This window comes from Gracilinanus agilis, chromosome 3, assembly GCF_016433145.1.
Source record: "Gracilinanus agilis isolate LMUSP501 chromosome 3, AgileGrace, whole genome shotgun sequence".
Classification (NCBI taxonomy): Eukaryota; Metazoa; Chordata; class Mammalia; order Didelphimorphia; family Didelphidae; genus Gracilinanus; species Gracilinanus agilis.
Genome location: NC_058132.1, coordinates 217,868,995 through 217,890,022, shown reverse-complemented (window position 1 = coordinate 217,890,022; position 21,028 = coordinate 217,868,995). Strand labels below are relative to the sequence as shown.

The 21,028-nt window shown below is 34.4% G+C and overlaps 1 protein-coding gene and 1 pseudogene across 1 annotated transcript in view; both read right to left on the bottom strand.

The window, feature by feature from the left end:
- Positions 1-21,028, bottom strand: part of DNAH7 (dynein axonemal heavy chain 7) — a 371,101-nt gene that overhangs the window by 169,539 nt on the left and 180,534 nt on the right. Inside the window, exons 23-25 of the mRNA XM_044669069.1 lie at positions 15,749-15,917; positions 12,630-12,732; positions 12,389-12,516 (exon numbers count right to left, since the gene is read on the bottom strand). Of these exons, the coding sequence (XP_044525004.1) occupies positions 12,389-12,516; positions 12,630-12,732; positions 15,749-15,917 (400 nt within the window). The remainder of the gene's footprint in view (positions 1-12,388; positions 12,517-12,629; positions 12,733-15,748; positions 15,918-21,028) is intronic.
- Positions 4,145-4,545, bottom strand: LOC123239178 (annotated as a pseudogene).

Here is a 21,028-nt window from a genome sequence, read left to right as displayed (position 1 = left end):
GTGCTTGAGACCAATTTCCATTTTTCTCTGACATTTGTATTGATTGCATGGATCTCATCATTCCCTATTGACTCTATGTTTTATTCTCTGTCACCACAGAAATTTCCTAGGGTTAGGTGTTTCCTTTGCTGTTTGCTCATTTCCCCAGTCTTTTTTGCCTGTGAACTGGGAATTTTGAAAATTTATGATTTTCTTTCCTTTTTATGGTTTCCTGTGAGCTATTTTTACCTGGGGCTAGGTCTTCACTTCAGCACAGGCTTGAAAGGGGCCAAGAGTTATGGACTCCTAGGGCTCACTTCAGGATGGTGTTATGATATCTTTACTTGGAGGTAGGAAGGCTAACTGCACTCCTTTATGCCTTACATTTACTTTTCTCTGTATATGATTGGCACATAATTACATACATATATGTTCTTTCCTTTAATAGAATGTAGGCTTTTAGAGGGCATGAATTATTATTCCATTTTGTTTTTGCATCCCCAGCATCTAGCATGATGCCTAGTAAATAGGAAGTGCTTAATAAATGCTCATTTGATTGATAAATCAGTCAGGGCCAAATATTGTTTGAAAATCAATATATTATACCTTCCTAAGGTATGTCCCCCTATATGTCATTGGCCAAATAATTCTGATATTAATAATATCTAGCATTTATATATTACTTTAATGTTTGCAAAGCACTTTACAAATCTTAACTTAGTTGATCATCACCATAATTTTGGGAGATGTGTGCTCTTATTATCTTCATTTTACAATTCAGGAAATTGATGCAGACAGAAGTTGTGACTTGCCCAGGGTCACAGAGCATATGTGTTTTTCTGAGACTGGATTTGATCTCAGGTCTCTCTGACTTCAGGATCAGAGCTCCATCCATAGTGCCACCTAGCTGACTCTATATAATAAGGGATCATCAGTACAGGGGCATGCTTATTGTAAGGAAACTATAAGTAGAATGAACACAGGAACATGTACTAAAAAATCATGTTGAAGTCCTGGGAAGATAGCAGAGTAAGAGATTGTTTAGGGTCAGTTTTCCATCTCCACATAAAAAATACAGGTGAAAAATAAAACAAAAAACAGCACCGACAAGAACACAAATGAAAGAACCCATCACAGGCAATTTCTAGAAAAAAAATAACTGAAGACCAACTCACTAACCAATGTCCCTATTACTACAGTTACACCTTGCTTTTGTTATCTTCCCCCTGCCAGATCTTAGTGGTCCTATAAACCTAAGATTCCTCATAATTCCTGCAAGTTTAGGTACTCCAGTTTAAAATTAATTCAAATTTATTACTGGAGTGAGTCAAAGTCAATAAAATCAGATGAACCTGAAAGTTTGAGGAGAAGAAAAGAAGGTGAGCATAAGAATCTGGACCCTAGGAGACAAGAAAATATAGGGGAAAGGACACTAGTAATTTGGGACTGACTAAAATTCATTAATATAATATAGGAAAACAAACAGCCCATAGAAAGAGGAGAAAGATGAAAATGAAATCTAAGTGCAGAGGCTGCTAGAAGCATCCCATTCAGCAATGTCTTTAGACATCCTTTCCTGTCTCCTTGAGGACCAGCTACCTGAGATTGGCTGAGGGCTGAAGCAAGTCAGCTGCAAAGAGGATTGTTGTGCCCAGAAGAACAGAACTTGATAATGGCAGAAAATGGGTACAATTCTACTAGTCAACAAAAGGCTCCTTGAAACAGTTATCCAATTGATGACTCTTATACTTTAAAGGAAATGGACCTCATTAGGCTCCAGTTATCTGAAAATAAGTAGAAGAGCTATAAGAGAAGAGCTGGCATGAGAAGAATGGGTCTTTTGAAGGTTTTCAGCCTTTTCAGAAAGGAAATCAGAAAAATCACACAAAAGCTAATGAGAAATGAAAAAGAATTGGAAGAAAAACTCCATCACAATCCTCAGCAGAAAAGTGAAAAACAACAGCAGAACCTGAATCAAAATCCCCTGGAAAAAAAGTGAAGATATAAAAAATTCATCAAGACTCTCCCATACAAGGGGCAACTAGGTAGCTCAGTGGATAGAAAGTCAAGCCTGGAATTGAGAGGTCTTGGGTCCAAACCTGGACTCAAACACTTCCTAGCTGTGTGACCTTGGGCAAGTCACTTAACCCCCCCTGCCCAGCCCTTACACTGTTCTGCCTTAAAACCAATACTTGGTATCAATTCTATGACAGAAGGGAAGAGTTTAAAAAAACCCCAAAGACCTCCCCTTTCCTCCACAAATGACAATGGAACAGCCCCAAGAATCTGCAGAATAGTTTGGAGTATTAATTTAAAAATCAAGTGAAATTATTAAATAGAGAAATTAGAGCCCTTTAAAATCTAACCCAAAACTAGTGAACTAAGGAAAAAGACTCCAGAACAGCAGATTCTCTGTACGAAAAACTTCATAATTGGGATATAAAAACGAAACATTAGGGAATAAGAGAATAAAAAAAGACCAAGTTTGAAAGAGCATGCTTGCTCTATAGAACAACATGATTGAACTTGAAGAGATAGCCTAAAGATTATAGGGCTTCCAGAAAAAAAAAACATTATCAGGAATAAAACTGATTTTAAAAATCCTCTAAGAAATCATTCAGAAATTTTGCCATGAAATATTAGATATAAATGAGAAATTTTGGATCTAGAGAATTCACAAAATAATCAAAGGGAAAAATCCCAAGTTTACAATACCAAGAAATGGTGGATAGATGAGTAAATAGAAGCTAGCTATCTAACTGTTAAGGACAGAAAAGATCTTCTTAAACTGGCAGCAGACAGGATTCAAATTAGATATCCAGACTGAGTTGTGAGTATCCCCCAAATAATTTTCCAGGCACAGATTTGAAGGTAAAGGTTATATTAGGAAATAACAAGGAAAACTAGAGAGGTTAATGAGGGTTTTAGGATAATGAAAGGTGACCCTGAACTATTAGGTTGATGCTGCCCTTCCCCCCCCCCCCTCACAGGAGGGGATGAAGGCACTTAACTAAAACTGGCTCTCTTGCTATTAATGAATATCTTTACTCTCTAATCGTTGATATAGACTAACCCTATTATACAGGCTAATCCTTATGTAGAAACCACACTGGCTATGCCACAATGGCCTCTCAAGTGAACCCCCAAGTGTGGAGTAGTAAGCAGGGTGTCTGCTCACTTCAACCTCCACAAATTAACTGTCAATTCTTCTCAACTGCCCCCTCACCCAAAGTTCTCCAGGGGGGGTCCCCTGGAATTCTGGGTGAGGCTGTCCCTGTATCTTTGCAGGGATTCCATGCTTTCCATCTCCACACAACAGGTCAAAGTTCAGACCTTACTGCATTAAAAGTAAAAAAAAATGTTTTAGGTGGCAAGGGAAAAAAAGTTTCAAATATTAGGGAGAAATAATTAGAATAATACAGAATTACTCCATGACTCCATCAAAAGAAAAGTAGAATGTACTAGTGTGAAGGGCAAAGCCATTAAGTAGTCATGCCCAAAGTCCAAGTTAAGCTTAATAATCAAATAAAAATCTCTGAATATTCACTAAAAGAGAATAGAGATTAAGTGGGCCAGTGAGTTCTACAGTGTACAAAACACCTTGGTGAGGAAATTCTTTCTTCCAATACAATTTGTCCCCTTCTTTGCAACTTAGTCTTTTTTTAAACCTTTGCCTTCTCTCTTAGTATCAATACTGTGGATTGGTTCCAAGGCAGAAGAGTGATAAAGGCAGAGGCAGGACTTTTAAGACCTGGTCAGGAAAGCTTTGAGGCCAGCCACCGCTATGTATTATACCATACTCCCTTTCAATAAAGAGGAAGAATTCTAATTATTCTTTCAAATAGACTCAGAGCTGAAAAAATGGTTCAAAATATAATTAATCAAACAGCATAAAGTTAAATTTTTTTAACAGAAATTAAATGCTTATTTTAATTTTTTTGTCTAGAGTTACACAAGGACATGAATGTGGAATGGGGGGCATTTCTATTTGATTTTCTTCTTAAAAGAAACAAATGCCGAGTAATAATAAGAATAAGAATAGCAGGTAACATGTATATAGTACCTACCATATGCTAGGCCCTGTACTAAGAGCTTTACATATATTATCTTTTTTAGATTGGCAGACACTTTAAAGAGGTGTTTTTGTAAATGAACTTTGGGAAAGTCAAGCAATGCTGCCACCATTAGCTGCAGTTCTGAGCCTCAAGTCGGTACATTCCTTGGCAATAGGCCCTTGATGACTGAACCTTTCATTTCCCCTTTCTTGTTTACTATGGCCCCTGCATCATTTTCAAAACATAGCAACAGACCATCATTTCTCAGATATGTCTTCCTAGCCTTATTACCACTGCTGAGTGAATCTTCCTTCAGAGCTCCCATTGCCCTTTCTTGACTGTGACCACGCCACTGGAGGAAGCCTGCTCCATCTCGCCTTAATCTCCTCCACAGAGATGATGTAGTTTCTTGCCCTTCTACTATCATCACAATGATGATAGCTCCAACTGAGAGACCCAAGGAAATTCAGAATTTTGCACCCAAAGATCTACTACGCCCTTGCTTAGACATCTTGGTTCCCAGAAAGCAAGAAAGAGACTTTGTATTATCTTATTTGATCCTCAAACAACCCTAGGAGGTAAATGCTCTTACTATCCATATTTTATAGATGAGGAAACTGAGGCAAATGGAGGTCAAGTGACTTGTCCAGGGTTACACAGCTATTAAGTGTCACAAGCTGGATTCAAACTAAGGTCTTCCTGATTCTGAAGTCAGAGCTCTAACCACTATAACCAGCTTGGGTGAAAGAATCTAAATAAATTGGGAGAAACAATATCATAATATCTTCTCCTAGGCAGGAAGGTCATTTTTTACTTAAAAAGTATTGGGACATTTCTTGAGACTTGACTGGCTCAGGGGACTAAGGTTCAGACCACTTCCTTATTGTTCAGTCATTTTCAGATCTGTCCCATTCTTTGTGAGTCTACATGGGGTTTTCTGGAGAACTTTGCCAATTTCTTCTCCAGCTCATTTACAGATAAGGAAGACTAAGGCACATATAGTTAAGTGATTTGCCCAAAGTCAAAAGTGTCTGAGACATGATTTGAACTCAGATCCTCCTGATTCCAGGGTTGGTGTTCTATCCACTGCATCACTTAGCCACTTCCCTATTACCTGGTTATAAAGAAGCCACGAAGAACTAGAAAGTCTCTGAGATACTGAACTGGTGGATCACAGTGGGAACTTTTCTCATTTGAATTAATTCAGGGGGTTCTCAGTATGTATCCTTGATAAATCTCCTCATCCTAGGGCTAAGTCTCTTTCTGTTAACTATCAATTGACTTAAAAGTCTCATTTTATTCCAATATTGGACCTATTCCAAATTGGACTGGTCTGGGTCAGGCCCTGCATGGAACACAATATAACAGTAAAAATCAAGAGAGTAAGTGGAGGAAGTGAATTAATATTTCAGGGAAAAAAACTTAATTTCTTAATTAATAAATCAATATTTCATATGGGACACATCTGGGAGAAAAGTAGAATGTGAGGCAAGAGGCTTAAGGACTTAGAACAAGAATGTATGAGAGGGTAGACAAAAGATTCATAGGTTCAAAGAGAAGGTGGCATGACATCAAAATGGGTAAACGATGAAGAAAAAGACAGAAGACAGAAGCAGAGCCTTCAAAATAATTATGGACCTTCCCCTACTCCAATGACTCATTGAGAATGAATACTACTAGGAACAGAGAATCCAAGGAGTAAAAGACTAATAAAAGGAGTAAAAAGAAACTCAACTCCTTGAAAGGAGGCATTGCAAATTAATTTCCTTCAAACAGAAGAATGAATGAGATGGGTAGGGAGAATCCTTAAGTACCACATTCTGATTTTGGAAATGGAAAGGTAAGATAAGCAATAGAGAGAGCACAAAAAAAGTAAATCCAAAGGCTATTGAGATTGCGCTGGATAACGGGAGATAGGGGTGGGAGAAGGCAATTTGAGGGGAGAATATTAGGTTCAAATTAGTGTAAGCAAAACAAGTAGCAGACATTTATGCTGATTTGAAAGAGATGGTAAATATGTGTGTAGTAAATAGAAGAAAATGAAAACTTAATAATAATCTCTCTAAATGAGAATGGAGTAAATTCCTCAATAAAAGGAAAAGAAAGAATAAAATAAAAAAATCAAACAATTTTCTGCATGAAACACATTTAAAATTTGGTACCACAGTGAAAATGAGAATAGAAAAAACCTATTATGTTTCAGGCAACCAACTTTCAAAACAGAAATTGAAATGTGAGACAATAAGTATTAAGAAACTTAAGGAGACACAAAGGTAGAAACTACATTTTTCTTAAATTACTAGGATGAAAAAAATGACAATATTCAATGCATATATATCAAAAAGCACCTAAGTTCTTAAAGGGAATATTAGGTAAATAGTAAAATAACATCAATAATAACACAATAACATTAAGTGATTTTAATGTTCATCCTTCAGAGCCAAAAAAAATTCCATAAGAAGACAAAGCAAGAAGAATTCTATAGAACCAAATTATCACATAAAAAAACTGACCTGTTAATTTCTGAATGGGAACACTAAAGAGTATGAATACTTGTTTGTAGTCCATGGCTCTTTTATATACCAAAAACAAACAAACAAAAAACAACTGATGATGCACTAAGGTATAAAAAGGCTCATGAAAAAAGGTTAAAAGGTAGACTAAACTATTAGACTATTAATTTTTTTTACTATACCTCTGATTTCTCTGTAGTGGGGAGTTCCTGTTGAGAAGTTTCTTCTAATGCATCATCACTTGCTCTGAAACTTAATTTGCCCAGAGTTACAGCCAGTATGTGTCAGAGACACAACTGAACCAAGGTCTTTCTGACTCTATGGCCGGCTTTCTAATCATATGATTATTTCACTTAATGCATAAAGTGCTTTGACAAAATACAATATTTATTTGTGTTAAAAACGCTAAAAAGTAAAGGCATGGGAAGTCTCTATTTTTATCAAAATCATGTTTCAAACTGAGAACTATCTCTGCAATGAAAAAAACAAAAAAACTCTAGAAATATTCCTAATATAAATAGGAGTAAAATAGGACATACCATTTCTTCATTTTTCCTTTATATAATTTTGAGAATGTTAGCTCTAAAAATTAGACAAGAGGAAAAAAATGTATAAATACCAGCCCAAGAGGAGACAAAAATATCCCTATCTATTAATGACTTGATGATTTAGTTAGAAGACCAAAAAGAATCAGGAAAGAAACTAAATAAAATGATAAAAAAAATTTTAGCATGATGATACAAAAAAGTCACAAAAAATGATCAGTATTTCTATATAATAGTAACAAAAATCCAGGAAGAAATGCTGACAAAAGAAATTCCACTCCATAAACCTACAAAATGTATACAATATCTGAGGGGTTAATCTACCAATGCATACACAAGATTTCTATATATAAAATTATAACATAGCCTTTACAGAAATAAATGAGAGAAATGAAGAGATAATCAGTGCATATGGTTGATTCAAGATAATGCAATTAAAATGACAATACTACCTAAAATAAATATTACCAATCATATGACCAAGAACATACTTTTTAGAGCAAGGCAAAATAACAAAAGATCATATAAAAAAAGAGGGAAAAGTAAAGTTTTCATGACTTTTTACCATTTAGCCCAGCCAATTTTTTAGTCATAACAGTACTATGTGGTATTTAATAAAATATAACTACAGAGAGTACAATGTGAAGAATACGGGGAATTGGAAGACCAAGTTTCCAATCCTATATATGAAACCTGGGCACATCATTTAAGCTCTCTGATCCTCAGTTTCCTCATCTGTAAACTGAGGGCATTGGGCTAGATGACCTACAAAGTCTCTTCTCTCTAAATCAATGATTTTTCCAGGATGAGTATTCCCAACAATGCCCTAATGACATACATTATCTCATATCTTCTTTATCTGATCCAACCTATAATATAGGAGAAGCATTAGAAATTGCCTTTTCTAACAATGGATACAAAAGTGAGTTGCATATCAATTCAGACTTAACTTTGATTTCATCCTTTCGGTAGAAATTTTACAATATCTCCCAGTTGTTCAGGATATAGCTGGAAGTTCTTAACATGTGGGATAGTTTGTTTGGAACTTAGCTAGTGTCTTTCTTTGGGGTAAATGAGTAATACTAGTTTTGTGTTTCTAATCTCAGGAAATTTGTAGGCAGATGTTAATTAAACCATAAAACTTGGGACTTGCAAATGCTTCTAATATTTATTTTGAAGAGGTTTTAGTAAGGATTACTCAGAATATGTTTTGACCTATGCAAATATAACTCCTCCAGAGAATGGATACTATAACATTTCAATGTATCCATGACCTTATTGATGTTGGCATTCCTTCCAATGGTGAAACTTATTCATGCCTGTGCAGTTCATCTACATTTTCCCATAAGTTCTGCAAAGCGGTCCACACCTATATCGGTTCTTCCCTGGATTCTCTTAATGCTGTTTGGATACTAATGGAGCAGGTAGGTTGTTCATTAGTTATTCCTTCATCTCATCATATACCTGGCCCATTTCCTCTCCTCCCAGTAATATATTTGTTTGAATAGAACCTTTACACCACTTTGCATGAAATATTCCTTGTTTTTAATGTTGTGCAGCTTATTCATGCTTGCCTCACCCTGAACCTCTTTGTTATTTTGGAAGGGGAGGGTGATCCTAAATTTCTTTAGAAACATTAGTGTTCCATGACTTGCAACCATATACCATAAAAGAAAAGTGCTGTTATTAATAAAATGGACTTCTTTTCCTGAGAAAAGAACTTCTGCAATTTCTCAAAGGATCTTCCTCCTCTTTAATTCTGGATTCAGCTCATTAGCTACTTGCTTATCTGTCAAAGATTTAAAAAAATTCACAATATACACATGATCTAAAATAGATGGTCTATAAAAGTGTATATCACAGTCTGGACAACAGGCATTATGTATCCACCTATTTTTTCTGTGTGGATAGTTAGACCAAACTTTTGAGTTTTTGCAGATCTCTTTTAGCAGGCCATATGACATCGAAGGCTTTGATGAATTCAGCACAACAGATACATTGGGATGTAGAACGGTACATTTAAAAAGAGTTCTACATTTAGAATCAGAAGACCTATATTCAAATCCTGCCTCTCCAAGTTTCTATTTTTGTGATCTTGGGCAAATCATTTCAATCTTTTTAGGCCTGTTTCCTCATCTGGAAAATGAAAAGGCTGGACTAGATAAACCACTAAGCTCATTTTCAGCTCTAAATCAGTTCCCTTATAGAAAAGCTCTCCTCTACTTAGATTTTGCTTTGGATCTTCCCAATGCTGTAGCAAATTCTAGTGAATATGTTTCCCTGTTTTCTGCTTCTCTATGAATATTAATTCTTAATGATCATAAGGTCATTGAACAAGGTTATCTTTACTCTTCTATTTTCCAAGAAATCTTAAATAATTATGGCACATATATGACACATTTTGTTGGAGAAGAATCTTTAAAGTGGTATTTTTCTCTCTTATTCAAATATTTAACAAACAAAAAGTTTAATCGGAGTTCTTGAACTTTCAGTTAATAATTTTCCATAGAAAAGTCAAAGTCTATTATGTAATATTGCTTGTGAAAGACTTTCTGCTCCCTTTTAATAGCCTTTTCAAAGATGGCCTTGGTAATTGTATAGAGTATTTGTATGGATAGTACTTATTAAAATGCTCTTTTTTAGGTAATAACAATAACTGAGATTTTTTATTCCACATCTTTTGTATTTCTCCCTTCCTTAAAAATCAATCCCTAAACTCTCACATTCAATATTGATAGAACTCTTTAATAAATACTTAATGTAGTTTAAGTGCTTTTCTCATCTTTGTTTTCTTCAATGACATTTTCACTTTCTGAAGAAGTGAATCTGGGACTATATTGATAAAAGACCAAATATGATAACTTCACTACTCTTGTTGGTGAAATCAGGCTATTAAAAAACCCCAAACTTTCACAGATGATTTCCATCTTTCTTCTTTTTCATTGTCCTCATTCCAGCTTTATCCTTAAATGTTCTCACCATGACTTTGTGTAGCAGATTCTTTTGCCAAACTTCTTTAATTTCTTTTTCCTCATTGTTTTATGAGGCCACAAAATGATGGTCTTGCTTCATCTATCACCAAAAAATTTTATAAACAAATTGGTTTTCTAAACTTGTGAGGATTTTTAGAGGGTTTTGGGGGTATTCTCCATTATATTAATTTATTTACATCAGTTAGTTTTTAAAAATTAAATGTCATAATTGGTGCTAATGCCCTTTTCTCTATTCATGAACCATTTTTATAAGCATCAAGAACTTATTTAAATATGCCTAGTTGGAATTATTTTAATCACATAGTAGATCATCTTTTCATTCTTATTCTTTCTTCTCATAAGTTTTCTAGAGATTAATTAAAGAAATTGTTCCCACCATAAATAATAAAAATAATGGGAAAAGAATGGTTTACATGTATTTTGACATCATATCTTTAAAAAACAAAGTTAAAATTTTTTTCTGTACCTTTTTAAAGAAGCAACCAACCTTAAAAATAACTTTTCCTTGTTATTGCATAAGTAACAAATCCTATGCCTTTTTCTTTAAGGAAAAAAATGCAATGTTACACTTCAGACATTAGATAACAACAGTATAATGATTTTCCTTATTCTTTTGTAGTTCATTTTGTATGTGTCAATCTCTGTTAGAAATTAAAACTCCATGGAAGAATTCCATATTTTTTTTAAATTTTTTTTTAAAGTTAAACATTTTTTATCAAAATTTAAAAGCAACTTTCAGAATAATATGGAAGGGAAATGACTTAATTATACTACATACCAGAGGGGGAGAGGGCACACCTTGATACAATTTCAACATTCAAAGTAAATAAAACTTGGAAAAAGCCAGTTTAAGGCAACTGGCAGACTCAACTACGAAAAGTTGACCGATTCCATTAAAGATTTTTGTCCTTCCTGTCCTTTCTGTCCTTCTTAGGCTTTTGGTCATTCATACTCTATACTAAACCAAAAGGCTAAGTTTTATAAAGGGAAAGTATAATTAAATATGTAACTTTAAAATATTCAGATAGATATTTTATTTTTGTTTTTTACTATTATTTTCCTTTATTAAAGCTAGAGTTTGAATTGTCACCATAAAAGCAGAAAAGGTTAAAAAATAGCTATGACTAGTTATAACTAGAATATTCATCATCATAATAATTCATTGTACATTAAAAATAATAATTTATACTGTCTGGTGAATTGTGAGCCTAACTAAACTCTATCTATCTATCTATCTATCTATCTATCTATCTATCTATCTATCTATCTATCTATCCATCCATCCATCCATCCATCCATCCATCCATCCATCTATCTATCTATCTATCTATCTATCTATCTATCTATCTATCTATCTATCTATCTATCTATCTATCTATCAATCTATCTATCTACCTATCTATCTATCTAGTAAATGAATAACAGAATCAAATCAATACTAATGGTTAACAATCAAAGCAAAGCCCTAGATTAGAATTCAAAATCCTCTACTATGTTTGTGAACTCTTAGGGCTTCAAATCATCAGAAAATGATAGAATTAGATTAGATGGTCTCTCAAATCTCTTTCAACTCTACTTGTTTAAAAAAGCAATGTATTCTCTAAAGCAGATTATTTTTTATAATTATGTTACTTGTGTTGCAGGCATTTTTTTCTGAAAAATATACCTAAACTTCATTTGAATTCTTTCCAGTTCTAATTTATTATCAACTGATGTAAAGTGAGTAAAACCACAGATACAATTTATATAATAAAAATATTATAAAAAAATTTTTTAAAGACTTATGAACTTTGATCAACACAAAGACCACTCATGAGACCATTCAGGACTCATGATGCAATACATTACCTACTAAATACCAAATAGAGTAGAGATTGATTCACTTTTTTTTTTTACATAGCCATAAGGGAAAGTTATGCTGAAGTATGCATATTTGTTACAAAAGCTTTGTTTTCCTTTCTTTTCCACAGCGGTTTGAGGAAAAGGAGAATAGGTAAGTTTTGATTAATTTTTAAATGTAATTTAATTTGTAGAAAAGAAGCTCTGAATCAAAGAGTTTGAAAATTTTTTGTTTTTTTTTACTATAATTCCTCCTATAATTTATGGTGTCAGCTTATTAAAAACTGGTAACTATTTTTAAAAAATCTTCCTTATGCTAAACATAATATTTCTATTATGTTCCTTACATTATATTTGTTCATTTCATTAAATATCCTTCTTACTGGAGTATAAGTACAGTAAATAGCATGAAGTAAAATTTTTAAATGAATATAAAGTGGGTAAAATAATTTTTCCTTCCATACCTTCAGATTATCTGGTAATTCTGAACGCCCAGCATATCCTGGGTTCATGGTTATAAAAACAGCACAAGTTGGGTCAAGTTTTAGTTCAGTTCCTTCAAACATTAGTATATCACTGCCTGCATTAATACCTGCAGATAAAACAAAATATTTTTATACATTAAATCTCATTAAAATGATTTATATCATGTATTCCTGTATTTATCTTACTGACTGTTGATATATAAAAAGAGCAATATATTACCTCTTTGGATGGTAAGAATTTGTTGAGCAACCACAGAAAGTACTTCCAAATCAATTCTATTAAACTCATCAAAGCAAGCCCAGGCTCCACAAGACAACAGTCCCTAGTAGAATACAATGACAAATTTTGGTTCTCATCCAAATAGAATATTACAGATAAAAGGTTTCTTCTATATAATCTTTCCCATAGTTTATATAATATCAAGAAAATCACTTATTCATGCTCATAAAAATAGTTCATTTTCTTATCACTAGTACATTGTTCACAGATTGAATTTCTGCCTTTGAATGATTTAAGATTTCCAGTACCTATATATACATATTTGTGGTATGAAAGAGTATGAAATGTGAAATCAAAAAACCTGCATTTAAGTATTGACTCTGCTACTTCCTACCTATATGATTATAGCTGTAGCTTTCATATCTGGAAAATGAGATGATTTCTCAGGTCTTTTCCAACTATAAATAGATAATTATATGTGGAATTTTAATATTCATTTACCTTTCCAATACTTTCCTTTGTGAAATTTACATTTAGGTTTGATTAGCTTTTTCATAGTTTCTCTAAAATATGGTGATTTAATTAAATGATGCTAATGAGAGTTTAATCTTCATATGAACTAATGAGATTTGTTCTGTTTCATAGCTACAGAAAACATCCCTAATTTTGAGCTTCCTCATAAATGTTTGTTGTTGATAACAGAGAGAATTGGGCAACCCAATATGCAGCCCAAACCAATTATTAGCCTGATATATCAGTAGGAGCACTAGACAGAGTTAGGAAGACCCAGGTTTGAAACCAGCTTCTAACAGACACTTTGGCTGTGTGACCATGGACAAGTCACTTAACCTCTAAGAATTTCAGATTCTAGACCTATATGAACTGATGTAAAATGAAGTGAGAAGAACTGGGATATTATTATGCATGGTAATAGCAATGTTGTAATGAAGATCAACTATAAAAGACTTGGCTACTGTGATCACTGTGATCCAAGGCAATTCCAAAGCAGTCATGATGAAAAAATGTTACTCAGCTCTAGAGAAGAACTGATGAACTCTATGTCTGAATTGAAGGATAACACACACACTCTCTCTCTCTCTCTCTCTCTCTCTCTCTCTCTCTCTCTCTCTCTCTCTCTCTCTCCCCCCTGCTTTTTTCTTTCCCCTCTCTCCTTCCCTCTGTCCTTCCCTCAATCTGTTTCTGTCTCTGTCTTCCCCTTTCTTTTGCTTTTTTTTTGCAATATAGCTAATATAGAAACATGTTTTGCATGATTTCCCATGTATATAATTGACATATTGTTTGCCTTTTTGGTGGATGGGGAAGGGGTCTAGAGCTCAAACTTTAAAAAGAAATGAATGTTTAAAAAATCCTCTAAAAAAGAAATATATTTTTTTTGGGGAAAGAGTTTCAGATTCCTCATCTTTAAAATGAGAGTAATACCTCTCACCATTGTTATAAGGACCAAATAAGTTAATGCAATATAAAGTTATTTAAAATTATAATAGGTAATATAAATTTTAGATATTATCAGAGCCGTAATTGGAACCATTGTGTTTGAGTTAAGAGGGGAAAGAGTGAAGCCTGAAAAATGCAAAGAGAGAGATGTGCATTCCCAGAGAAGGTTTGTATGATTCTGAAACATTGGCCCCCTCTAGGAAGGTGGGAAAGATAGATCCAGGACTGAGGGTAGGGCCATGTAGAAAGAGATACTGTTATCATTCTTGGGAAAAGCTTCACCATAATAATAGCTCTGTTAATTTTAACTAAATGAAAACTAACTCAGATCATGTCCTCTGTGGAATGCAAGAGAGTATTCAAAAGACAATACATTTTCATTAGTTAGAGAGATTCCTATATTTACCTTCACTTGCTGTAGCAAAGGATTTAGGACATGGATGTAGGGTTGGAAAACACTCAAATAAGTACAACATGATGACAATAAATGTATAAAATATGAGTAGATTATATATTTGTATACAATAACCTAAAATTAACAGTATCTGAAATTAAATAAACATAAGGATCATTAGATCTTAACTACTGTTTCTTTAATCAGTCAGTAATCTAATAAGACTATCCATATTTAATTTAATGTCTCTTATATTAAGTATTTATTCTGTAAACACGGTTGCACAAATGGCTTGAAACTGCAGTTGTGGAAATAAAGAGGCAATACAATACTTAAGTACTGCTCACCACTGAAACAGGGCCAATGGATGCAGTTTATTTGCAATAATACCAATAAAGTGGCTTAGTGAATAGAATGCTGGACCTACTCAGGAAGACCTGAATTCAAATCTGACCTTAAGACATTTGCTGGCCCAGAGACTATGTGCAAGTCACTTTGCCTCTCTCTGCCTCCGTTTCCTCATATGCAAAATGGAGATAATAATAAGACCTATCTCCCAGAGTTGTTGTGAAAATAAAACAAAATAATATTTGTAAAATGCTTTGCAAATGTTGAGGTGCTATGCAAAGGTTAGTATTGTTGTCATCATTCAATGAGCTCTAGATAAAGTGAAATTTTAGTCAGTCATTCAGATGATTATTTATCCAACTTAAATATCAAGAATCCAAATATTTTAAAAATAAATAGATAACTTGAAAGAATTTTTCACAAAATGATCATGCCTTCCTAAAGGCAGCACTTCATCAGGAAAAAAATGGGTTGATGAATAAGTATGTTGGTGAATGGAAAAAATGGACTGATTTTCTGCTTCACTAAAATATATGCATACAGCATGGTAAAATGCCTTATTACTTATGAATATCCAAATTACTGATGTTTTCACTTGACTTTTAAATATTTGGGGATCTTGAGAGAAAAGTCACACTCTTAAGAAATGGAACTCTGAATCAAAGTAAGTTTGGTACATATGATGAAACTTAATTAGATCTATCTATAATCAGATTAATTGCTGATGAATCAGGACAATTTTGGGGTAAGATTTTTTTATATTGCTTATTAAATCAAATTTTTTATTGTTAGTGATTACTAGAAAAATATTATGGAAAGAACTACATCTTTAGATGCCTGTCATTTCTACAAGATGGTTTTATGGGCAAATACTACTCCCTTTAAGAGATTTTCCTGTTTTAAAGAAACAAGACTTTCAAACCTTAAAGAATTTCCCCAAAGCCAGATAATCCAATCCATCAGAACAATTGAAGACAACACATTGTTTTGCTACAGCCTTTGCTAAATCTTTGGTGGTTTCTGTCTTCCCAGTACCAGCTGGACCTTCAGGAGCTCCTCCAAGATGAAGGTGAAGGGCTCCAAATAAAGTTCTGAAATTAATAAAATAAATAACATTTATATAAAGATGTGACTTTTTTTTCTTGTCCAGATATAAGTCAGAGTAGTTTTACATTGTTTGTAAATGTGGGATTATATTCCAAAGTTACTTTAACTCCAAGGAGATAAAATTTTAACTATTTAAAAAATGTATTTCTCTTTCTTTTATTGCATTCCCCAACAGTTTCATCTAAAAAGAAACCACAGGTTGCTTTTGAAGTCTGGTTCTTATTTTCCCCCTTCTGACTTTATCACAGATTAATCAACGAATACTAATTAACCATATAGTATGTGCCCCAAATGGTGTCAAGAAGTAAAAGGCACAATGCCTGACTCCAAGGAGCTTATAATCTTGTCAAGAAGATAAGACTAATGCACTTAGTTGTACAGCTAATTGTTTAAAGACTAAGCATAGCCTACTCAGTCATCTAATCCAGCTTTATAGCAGTCTACATTTCCCCAGGACACTAGTGAAATGGCATTGTGATACCATATTCTCCTCAATTAACAATTCCCCCAATAAACAAAAAACAGTTCACCAAATAAGAGTGCTGCATTTAAACAACTTAAAATATTTTTTCCTATTCAACATTCAGAACATGGAAATGTATAACCAGGCTTTCTTACTGTCAGTGGTAAAAAAGGAAAAGTAAACACGATTTACTTTAACTCCTTTATAATGTAGTCATCTAAATTTTCTAAATTTATTAAATATTTTTATAAGAATGACAAAACATTATTGTATTATTCATTCATTCCACAAGCCTTTATTAAGCATTTATCAGGTGCCAGGCTCTATGTGAAACAATGTGAACACAAAAAAGAAAGGTTAAAATATACAAAGTAATTTCTAATTGGGAAGGGCACTGACAACTGTAGGGATCATGACAGGGATTGTGTAGGAGGGTCCCTGAAGCTAGGTCTGATTTCTGTGAGATGGAGATGAGATGATAACATATTCCAGAAATCAGGGGTAGCATGTGCAAAGGTGCAGAGATGCAAGATGGAATGTTACGTACAGGAAACAGCAAGTAAGCTAGCTGGGCGGAAATAGAGAGTGGAGGATCATGTGGAAAGAGCCTGGTATGTAAGCTGGCAGAATATTAAGGCTTTAATTCCAAACAGGAGAGTCTGCATTTTATTCTAGAAGCAAGAGTACCAGTGGAGCTTCAGTGGCAGGGAATAGTGGTGAGTGAAACCTGTATTTCAGGTTCATCATTTTTAAACTTTAACATCTCAGTCAAAATTGTGTTGGGGACATTGTCTTAGTTTTCACATCTTTGCTCAGATACCTACACTGAGGAGAATTCACTAGTCCCAAGGAGAATTCTACTTTGGAATAGCTTTAACTAGTAGGATAATTTTCCTTACCTCAAGCCTAAATTTGCCTCTTTACACCCACTATTCCTGATTCTGATAGGGTCAGGCAGAACAAACTTAAATACTCAATTCCCAAGCTTTCTCTTCTTCACACTTAACACATCTAGTTCTTTTGACTGATCAGTACATGGTACCGACTCAAAACCCTGAACCACTTGGGCTATCTCTCTGGATTGTCTTCAGTTTATGATTGTTTTTCCGAAACGGTGCAGTATCCTCTTCCAGACACTCTTCAGTTTACCTTTCTTGTTTAATCTTTTAGTCATGTCTGACTAGTCATATGTTGGGATTTTCTTGATAAAGATACTTGAGTGCTTTGTCATTTCCTTCTCCAGCTCATTTTACAGATAAAGAAACTGAGGCCAATGGAGTTGAGTGATTTGCCCACGGTCACACAACTAGTAAGTGCCGGAGACCAGATATGAACTCAGGAACACAAAGCTTCCTCACTCCAGACCTGTCTCTCTGTCCACTGTGCCATGTAGCTGCCCATGGCTTCCTAAAATGCAGTACCTGAGACGGAAAAAAGTACTTCAGATGTGGTCTGAGCAGCATTATCTTGGATGCTGAGACTTCCTTGATGCTGCCTGAGATTGCAGTAGCTTCTCTGATTGCTCTGATTGCTGATTGATTCATAGTTAGTAGTCCATTCAACCCACCTGCCTTCTCCATCCCATCCCACCACACCTTACCCCTTCCATCAGGAGCAAGTTGAATGCTGAGCAAGGCCTGGCTGCCCTGTTCCTATGCTCTCAATGCATGTATCAATTATTCTCATAAAAATTTCACATAAATGAGAAAGGCAAAGTAGGCCTATGGGTCAGTGGTTTTTGACATGCTTTTCAGTAATTTTTTCATTCATAATAAAGTTATAGTTTCCCCCTCCAACTTTAGTATTTTCCCTTGCTTGAGAATCAATCTTTTTCCCCCCTAAGAATTTTGGTTTAACTTTTTATATAAAAAGACAATAAATTTTATTTGAGGACTCTGGGTTGTGATGTTCTTGCAGTTCTGGTTCACAATGTACGATTACATATTGTACCATCTGCAATCAGCAGACAACTATAAAATAGATGATCGTTGGGGCAAGAGAGAATTTGGTGTGTGTGGGGGTGTGTGTGTGCAGGATTAGTTTTGCTCTAGCACAAAATTAGTGTAACAACAGACTGTGTATGTATCATCGAGTCTTGGAAATAAACGCTGACATCAGAACTGATGTAAAACAAATTAAAAAAAAAACAAGGACAAGATCACAAAATGTAAGTTTGGATTTGCACAGTGTCAATGGGGACTATTTTTTAAAATGTAGCTTCTACTTTCTGTTCTTATGGATGAGCTCAAAGTAATAAGTTTTGGGGGCTTTTAAAACTTGGGCTCCTAAGAGAATCAGTCTTTACAGATTTAAACTTAGCTGAGACTTTAACCAGTTTCTCAATCATATCAAAACAGTCTTCTAGCAGAGAGGTCCTCTGTAGATACTTGGTTCACCATATTTTTTCTTCCAGCTTTCTTCTCTTTATTAGCAGTTCCATTTCTTCTATAAGCACATGTAGGCTTATAGAGGAGTCCAAAAGATTTCATGATTAAAAAAACAACAACCTTTATAAGCCTTTTCTTTCTGTTATCTCTTTATTGTCCTTTTTCCAGTGTCATCCTGAAACGTCCCCAGGATGACTTTATTTAGTTGGATCTTTTTGTCAAATTTTCTTTAAACTTTTTTTCTTCTATTGCTTCTATGCTACTCATAAGCTTCCTACCATCTTTCTTTGTATGATTAACAAATAGGGAGCAGCTAGGTCACTCAGTGGGTTGAAAGCCAGGCCCAGAGACAGGAGGACCTGGGTTCAAATCTGGCATCTGACAGTTCCAAACTGTATGACGCTGGGCAAGTCACTTAACCCACATTGCCTAAACCAAACCCCTCTTCTACCATGGAACCAATACACAATATTGATTCTAAGACAGAAGGTAAGGATTAAAAAAGATTTACAAACAGGCTTATATTCTAAACCAGGGTTGCCTTTGGCATCCATATTCTGCTTCTTTAGATAAAGACTGGACAAAGATTTAGAGTACTAGAAATTAAGTTAATATTTATAAAAAGACTGTGTGATTCTTTACATCTTTTGCCCCCTAATAAGCCACTGGCACTGACACTGTGGAAGCAGGGAGGAAATAGAGGACCATTTTGTATTTTTTGTCATTGATGTATGTATTTCTTTTTTGTTGTCGCCAAAGAATCTGTCATTCACTGGCCATACAAATGAACTAAGCTAATGTTAGATGGGTAGAATGATTTTGTTGCCAGGACCATATTTGAAACTTTCTAGTATGCAGCATTCCAGGTCCCACACTTCTGAAGCCTCATCATGGTGAAGGGGATGATAGGAATTAAAAGCAACTACTGAGAATGCAATTATATTTGGGGTATGACAGAATTATCTACTCACATAAACAATGATACTATGGAGCATAAGCATATTACTATTTTCAATATGTATTAACAAAAGAAACAGAAATTTCCTTATATATTATAAATAGGCTTTTTTATATCTTTGATAGTCTAACTGAAAATATGATTTTCTTTGGTAGGGCCTGGTGTATGCTATAATCATTTCTGAAATTTTTCATATATAGGTTAAGTGTAGGATCCCAACGAACTCTAGTATTAGGGGACCCCTGGAAAATATGTTATTGGAACCAGGGATTCTGGACCATTTTAGGGTGGTACTAGTCAATTTCAAAAAAGAACTCAGGATTCATTCTAAAACAGAATTGTAAACATGTTAAACCATACAAATAAACAATGAGCTAGGCCCAGAACTGGATGAGAAAATAAGCTAGAATACTTTTGGAAATTATTCATTCTCAAGCTTCTTTCTGAGATAAAAGGCCATCTTTTTGATGAAGAAAGAATTCTTTCTGTGATGTTGTATGGCTATGAGTCATAAAACACCATAGTATTTAAAGAATTAAAATTGAGAATCACTCAAATAGCACAGCAAAAGAGCTTTACAGTGGACAGAAGAAGGATATACAACTCATTTTTAAAAAAGAAATTATTAAGAAGCAAGATAAAGGATGTTATCAAGGAAATCTTTAACTAGGAAAAAAAGATTGGCTGGTAAAAGTGAAGAATAACCACTGGTTGGTTTATGTATTACATTGGTGTTCTCCCAGTGTGAGAAAGAGGAAAAAGGAAGACAATATGAAGAAGGTCTCCAGCATGTTGAATGAAAGCCTCCCTACTTCTCTAGAGTCAATTAAGAGGACTTGATCAGAGTTGCACAGGATGGTCAACTGTGGATGGGTTGGAATTTGCATCTTTGGAAGAAACACATAGCCACTGAAGGTCTGAAATAGGTGTTTATAGTCACATTTGTCATAAGAAATAAGCTTAAAAGTCAGCAAAGCAGTTTGACTCTAGGCCAGTCCCTTTATCTTTCTATAGCCCTTGGCAATTCTTTACTACTTCAGATGCAAAAAATAAATAAACAAGCAAAAAGCTACTGCTCAACATAGGAAAAGGAAGTTTTCACTAGGAAAACTTTAAACCAATGAAATCAAAGAACCGGGCAAAAAATTATGTCTTGTCAGGGTGGACGTGATTGAGGGTGTGGACTCGAAACTACCACACCAATGCAACTACCAACAATTTGGAAATTGGTCTTGATCAAGGACACATGACAAAACTAGTGGAAATGCGCATCGGCCATGGGTGGGG